At 41.2% G+C, this 7613-nt stretch overlaps 1 protein-coding gene across 1 annotated transcript in view; it reads right to left on the bottom strand.

The window, feature by feature from the left end:
* Positions 1-4240: 4240 nt before the first annotated feature.
* FAM185A (family with sequence similarity 185, member A) overlaps positions 4241-7613 on the bottom strand; it is a gene marked incomplete at its 5' end in the record, with an annotated part of 36911 nt that continues 33538 nt past the window's right edge. Inside the window, one exon of the mRNA XM_010182859.1 lies at positions 4241-4481. Coding sequence (XP_010181161.1) covers positions 4366-4481 — 116 coding nt within the window. The remainder of the gene's footprint in view (positions 4482-7613) is intronic.

The following is a 7613-nucleotide window of genomic DNA, read 5'->3' as shown; positions in this document are numbered from 1 at the left end:
GGGGGGCCGGCGGTGGGGGGAGGCCGGGGGGCGGGAGCTCTGCGCGGCAGGGAGCGGGCTGGCAGCCAAGAGCAGAAGTGATGGAAAGAAAGAGATGTTCAAATGACTGAAGTGGTGGGGTGAGTTTCTTGAGCTCGGGAAGGCAATGAAAGCTGCTGGACCGATACTGCCTGGAAAGGAGGGAGAGGAGAGTTGCTCTTCAACTTCTTTTTTTTAGGGTGTCACACTCAGCAAGCCTGATTTCTCCTGTTTCTGTGTCATTTTGCTCTATGCCGTTGGTTTTGTGTTCCAACACTGCAAAGCGGCATTGGCTACAAAATGCTGCGGGAGATCAGAGGGGTCGTGGGTGGTTTTGGACATCATAAGTGACTCCCTCTTGGTTCAGCTATCCCAGAAGCTACAAAACACAGCCTTGGGGTTGAGCTCAGGGCCAGTGCAGGTAACAGTGAGGCTCTGTAACACTGCCCTGTGTATTCAATTCTGCTTCAGAAACAATACACGTTAAAAAAAGGTGGGTGACAGAAGATTACAAGTGGAAACTTCTTCTCAGTGAGGGTGACAGAGCACTGGAACAGGCTGCCCAGGGAGGTTGTGGAGTCTCCTTCTCTGGAGACATTCAAAACCCGCCTGGACGCCTTTCTGTGCAACCTCATCTAGGTGTTCCTGCTCCGGCAGGGGGATTGGACTGGATGATCTTTTGAGGTCCCTTCCAATCCCTAACGTTCTGTGATTCTGTGATTCTGTGATTCTGTGAAAGTTTAGCCAGAAAGGAAGCAGAAAGTGAACCAAGAAAGGGTGAAAATACTTGGAAGTGCTACAGAGACTGTTCAAAGAAAAAGATAGAGCTAGGGATCTGCACAGTTACTATGGCTCTCCTATATAGTTCTGAAAAAAACCAAGTCTAGAGACACTGTGATGTCTTTTGGTATTACTGGTTTATTTACCTTGCTTGGTGTTATGTTTTCTTCAAAACACGATGCTATTATTCCCATGGCATCACCTACCTGTACTCAGTCTTGAAGATCCGTGGTTTAGGCTCCCCAGTCAAGACAGACACTGACACTGGAACAATGCAGATGAGGGCCACCAGGACCATTAAAGGGCTGGACCCACCTGGTCTACTTGGATCCATTAAGAATAAGACCAGGACTAAATGATCTCCAGACGCCATCTCAGACCTAATTTATTCTGTGACTCTATGGCCTAACAAGTTATCGTCTTTCTTTAATTTTCCACACCACTTGTTATAATATTGATAGCTGCAGTTAAAACAAGGAACTTTTGCTCATTAAACAGCTTTTAGTGTTCTTTGTACAAACAGCTTCTGCAATTATTTTTTTTTTAATTTTTGTAATGTTTTTTTAACTCTTGTTGCAGACAAGCTGTCTTGAAATACACAGCCAAATTGACGAGACATGAACATAATGATGCTGACCCTCCTTCCTGGCTTGGATATGACCGGAATGGTAACATACTCACCTTCCCCAAAAAACACACATCAGAGCCTGAATAAACAAATTCTTCAAAATGAAAAATGAAGGAATTGCGCAACATCTTCTACAGTTCAAGAGTTTTTCACTAGAGCATGAAAAGAACACGATATTATTTTTCTTAAAACTAATCACACTTTAATAAAAGGCCATTTGTTGAATTAGTAAGGAAGCACTGCAAATCTTTCTTGCAGGAGTGTGTATGCCTTCAAGCGAGACAGCTGCACTGAAACAACACGGCTGACTTTCAGATGTTGATTCAAGCTGTCTTCATCTTTCAATAATGAGAAGTTGTTGTAGTCCCATGCAGAGTAAGCAATAAATAAATCTGCATGTGTTTGGGGTTCTTGTTTGCCATGAAGGTCCTCTCCAGCACATAAACACTCTTACTTCCCACAGAACTTCACACTCGACATGCTGGTACTCGGCAAGTACAGAGTTCTTGAGCAAAGAACAGCGGTGAAGAGGTAGTAACTACCCCTTCCTCAATACACAACCATACATCTGCAGTTCAGCACAGTGCTCTGCTTCTCAACGGCCACTGGAGCACCCAGAGCCCCAGCTCTCCAAAGCGCCTCTCTGGCTGAGGGTAGCTCTCTACGTGAGCTGATGTTTACGTCTGCAGATCTGAAGTGCGGGCTGGCTGGCAGCTGACAGAGGCAGGAGAATCAAATGGAAAGGAGCAGAGATGAGACAAGTGTTAAAGGATAAATTTTCTCCAGCTACAACAGCGTGTCTTCCCATGAAATGGACAAAAAAAATGAGCACGCATGGGATTTGCCATTCAAATCCTAATTACTATAACCCACTTAATCGCTCCTTGTCTAGAGAAAAATGTAAAGTTTCACCTTATTAAAGCAGAACAAGACATGACTCAAACGCCTTTGGGGAAACTCCCAAAGATTTGTCTTTCTTCAGCTCGATCTTGACCTTTACGTTAAAGGTCTAGCTGGTCTCAACATTTATTAGCTTGGAAAGAATACAATCAGAGTAGCTTCAGTGATAGCACATTTATTCTGATGGCTTATTTAAACTTCTTTAAGCAAGTCACTAGCAAGCCTAATGTTTAATTCCAGCCAGCTTTAGCATATGAATGCCTTAGCTTGCTTTCTTTTGAACATGGAAGAAATAACACGTTTTCTTACTGTGTTCTCCCTTAAATTGCAGATGCAGCAGTCCCAAAAAGCACAACCTTAATCACAGAGGCTGACAGGCTTTGTGTTCTGGGTGAATAACAGAACCATTAATGAACTCGATTTTGTGAAACTTTTACTACACTTTTTATTTTTCAGTGCAGTGTGAATTTAGAGGTGCTTCTTTCACCTTGTCTGCAGCAGTGCACAGAAATGATTAGTTTCAAAAATTTTTCAGGAAATCTAAACCCATTACCCATTTATTAATTTTGTATCTTTTAAAAGTATAATAATAATAATTACTAATAACCAGTAATATTATATTGCTTTTAGTAATAGCATTAGTAATGTTTTATATAGTAGTGTTTATATTAAAAATACATAGAATTTGCCATACCCATCAGTACCCACCTCATCCAAACAAACAGTATACACAACAGCAAAGAGAATGTGAAGTTTTTAACTGAATTATAGTAAAAATGCAGCCCATGGCTGTTGAAGTCCATCAGCCAGGGGCAATTTCCCCTCTTGGGGATCCTGTGGGAAAGAAGAAGTTCATTTCCCAATGTACCATTATGACCTGCAGTACATACACACTTATACACAGGTTAAAACCTGAGCTGACACTAAACGCCTCTTTGCTACTCCATGCACTCGGTTGGCAGGAATTCTTACATTTTGGGTTTCCAACACAAATTTCAGTACTTCTTTTACACAGTGCCATATATACATGTACAGAAAGGCTTTTGAAAGCTCCATTTACCTTACTGTGTGTTTGTATTACAGTGACACAAAATCCTTCACAAAAATCATGCATGCCTTTGTTGTGGGTGTGCACACTTCCCTCGCCCCCCTCTGCTGGCCTTTCTGCACCAAAGAGCCCACAGCCCCATCGTGCACAGCTGACAGTAAATCACTGGAAATGCAGCAAATAAACAGATGACACTTCTCGTTTATTAACCCAGTACTTCCATCCTTTGGTAGCTTTAGGGGAGTCCATGTGGACTCTTATCTGAAGTTGCTGGAGCATTCCTCCTTGAAATCAACCAGACCCGTTGCCCTTTTCAGTATTTTAGAAGCTTTCCTTTGCAGATGAACAGTGGTAGAGCTGGAGTTCTGATTTCTATCCACGATGAGTGGTTTGGGATGACATGGAGCAAGTCATTTCATGTAAGTGGTTTTACACACACAGTACCCATTGGCAAAGCAGAAACTGCTTAGGGTAAAACATCAAGTGAGAAGACCAAATAAGAACCAGAGTTCTGAAAGTGGTTTTATCCTATCCACGATGAAAACCATTTGTTTGAAGAACAATTCTCTGTGTTTTGCATTAACTAGTAGAATTCCCACAATAATGAGACATTTGCCTTAAAAGTACCAAATAGCTTGCAGAGCTACTGGAAGTAAATGTTCATGTTTTAAAATACCAGATGTTGAAAATGCTTTTTATTTTCAAAAGACAACTCCAGACTTTTGTTTGAAGGGTACCAGCTTTTAAGCCAATGTGGTAAGCGGGTCACATTATACAAATTGTGAATATGTAAGATCTTGTTCCTAAAAGGCACGAAAAGTAAACCAGGCCTGTTAAGCACCAGCCACTGTCACAGGGAAATCTCAGGTTAAAACACCCTCATTTTTAATATTTTCTCTTACATTAAGAATATATATCAAGAAAATGTCATAACTTTACAGAAATGTTCCTTTACAATTTCTTGATTTAATCACTTCACCCTGTTCCACCCTTAAGAACTCTTCAGCTTGACAGACTGGATCCAGCTCTGGCTTTTAAGGGACACTTTGCCATTCTGTGTGTCAGCCTTTATCCATTTGTCTGTTTCATCCCTTTGATTCATGTGACCTGGAAAAGAGAGCTCTGTTTAGTTTAACTTGACACACAGTATTCCTATTGTCTACATACCACCTTTGTTTAAGCTCCTTGGGAGTACGTATAAGATTTCTCTTTGGGAGAATTTTTAACAAAGGCTTCTACTGTTTCATTCTTGATACCTTTTTTTGCTGTATTAAGCTCATTTCCCATACCTTATCACAATAAAGTTGTGGGTTTTATTATTTAGTATCGGAGTTTTTATCATGGGCTAGAAAATACCTCTAAATTAGACATTAATCTGGCTAAGTAATTTGAAAAGTTTTCATCTTTATTGCAAACATGGAAGAGACATGGGTAAGAGCTCATTATCCAGATGACCAGACATGTTGCTACAATTTCTGCTTTCTTATGATAATGGCTTAAACCCACAACCCCTGGGATGTCTGTCTGTCTGTCTTGCATGATTCACAACAACTTAGTATGCACAGTCATGCTCTGAACAGACAACGGAGAAAGTTCAACCCACCCTCATTTTACAATTAGAAACTGAGACCAAGAGAGAAAAAGTGACCTTCCAAATTTGTACAGAACGTTTAAGACCTAATTGGGAATTAAACTGGGATCTTTTAAGTCCCAAATCAGTGCCTTTATCACAAGATCAACCTTCACTTTGGTTTATCTTTACAAAATGTCTTTTGTTATTATTTTAGCATTTGTGTGACTGAGTGACTCTAAGTTTAGAACTAATTTGAGCCTGGAATAGCATGAGGGATGGCAGGGAAGCAGATTCTGAAGCAACTTTGCAAACATGCTCTGCTCTGACCTGTAACACAGCTGAAGTCAAGTTTTGGCCACATCAAAACCATTGGCGAAACTCCAACTGACATCACTGCATTGGTTTCCACAAGCCCAGCCTGTGTGCCAGAAATTCGCAATAGCGTTTCAGCGCTCTGGTAATTCTGAGTGGGATTAGTGTAAGGTTAGGGGCCAAACCCACACCAATTTACCAGCAGGCCGAGGTGTTGCTTAGATGTATGGGATTTTCAGGAGTTCTCCCACTTGAATGAAGGGGTATTTCAGTGTGCTTTGTTGTCAGACTACGAAATGCCTTCAAGGCTCTTGCGTGGATGTCCCAGAGCAGTTCCTGCTCTCCTGATGGCTCCGGGCAGCAGCAGTCTCAGTGATGCTTGGTCTCAATGTCAATCCTACTGTAAGGCAGAATCCACAGTTCTGCTCCTCATCTCATGATGAATTTCACAGAATCACAGAATCGCTCAGTTGGAAAAGACCTCTGAGATCATCACATCCAACCGCTTCTGTCTACCTCCTAAACCATATCCCTAAGTACCTCATCTACCTATTTAAATCTGTGATGATCATCACGAAGTTGGACAAATGTGTTGTCCAGGAAATCTGTTAAAATCTGAAACTTCAACTCTTCAGAAAGCTTTCGTGAATCATCAATTTGCAATAGTATTATATCAGAGAATACAGAATAGAACTAAAAATAAAATCTATCTTTAAGTAGAGGTAGCCCTTAAAACATTAGATCAGTCTGAATTTTAAACAGGAAATAGCCTCCAGGTGTCAAAAAAATGAACCAACAAAGAAGTGTAAAGGAAAACTTCAGCTGATCCCTTAGGAGTTGTAGAGCACTTAAAATACAGCGCTTTTTTTTTCCCCAAGGACAGAAGACAATAAATGTAGGGCAGAGAGATACGTCCACAAAGTGCGTATCAGAGTGCTTGGTCCCAGTTCCTCTCATGTTTTTGGCACTGTGGCTTTTACTTCTGAACAAGGAACGAACACTAAAGCACCAAATCAGCCCCATAAATGGTCTCATGCACTGCTTACACCCTGCTACACTTTTGCTATAAAGTTAAAGAAGAGTTTTGAAGGAACACAGAAACAAATTACCAAGAGCTGTTTTAAAGCTCAGTTGTTGTCTGAGCTCTGTTTCTCATTTTGCATTTGCTATGTGAACTTAGAAAAATGTTTTGTTCCTTATGCTTCTTTTGGAGATTTGCCTGTGAAGGGAATGCAGAAAATACCAAACTGCCTGCAGGAAAGTGAGTGTCAAGTTCCACTCCCTAGGGATGGAGATCTTCAAACTATTTTAAGGTTATTCAGCTTATCTCCAGTAGCAGGTTCAAATCAAGCTTAAGATATTTAAATAGCTTTGTGCATGAGGCACTAATCAAGCAACAAGGTTTAGCTGGAGACCTTTTGATGACGGTTTGGTCTTAACTGTACTTACTGCCTGCGCTCTGAATACTGTGGGAACATCAGTGGGTTTTGAGGATGACTTTGCTAGCACGATTAAATCAGAAAAGCCAATGGCCTGTCGGATTGGGAATAAGGAAAGGAGGGGGAGAGGGGAAGGAGGATTTAATTTTCATTTCAAGTCACCAGTCAAGACAACAGCATGAGCTCAGGAGAAGACAGATGCACCACTACACTGCCACTACACGGCCGCTTTTCCAATTTAACACCAAGTTAAAAGTTTGGGGTTTTTTCCATGTGTGTCTAAAGGCAAAGGACACCTCTGCAGAACTTACGCAGTGAAGCACTGACTGTTTAACTTCTCCAGTTTCCAGGAAGACAAGTGAATAGAGAGCTCTATTTTTGTATCATAAAACACACAAAGATGAGGACATTGTAAATGTTTTTCACTGGTATTGTTAGGACTGTGGTGTACCTCAAAAAGGCTGTGAACAGCTTGAGTTAAATGCAAGCTGAAACCAATAAAAATCTGTAGGATAGCATCTCATCTAATGTGTTTTATAAATGTTGGATGAACTTTGTATTTGACTTGAAGGAATGTAATCTTTTCCAGATACAACCTGGGTCTTTGTTTGTTTTTTTTAAGATACTGCTTGAGGATCAAGGCTTCACAGAGGGACACTGTAAAACTAAGCTCTTCCCACTCAATTCTAGTGGCAAAGAGTCAATAAATATTGCTTATAGGAAAGAAGGAAAGTTTTGAAGAAGTGCCTTGAGAACAGAGAAAACAGGGAGGGACACGGTGGTGGATGGTGTTACTCCTGGGATCAGAACCGTAACTGAACGCAACGGACCCAAGCCAGCTGCACAGTGGGAGAAGGAGTGCCACGCTCAGACAGCTGCTCCGTTTCAGAAGAAACTGAAGTTTCAGGAGACTGC

Source organism: Mesitornis unicolor, unplaced genomic scaffold (genome assembly GCF_000695765.1).
Source record: "Mesitornis unicolor isolate BGI_N332 unplaced genomic scaffold, ASM69576v1 scaffold17064, whole genome shotgun sequence".
In the NCBI taxonomy this organism is placed as follows: Eukaryota; Metazoa; Chordata; class Aves; order Mesitornithiformes; family Mesitornithidae; genus Mesitornis; species Mesitornis unicolor.
This window is presented reverse-complemented; position numbering and strand designations above follow the sequence as displayed.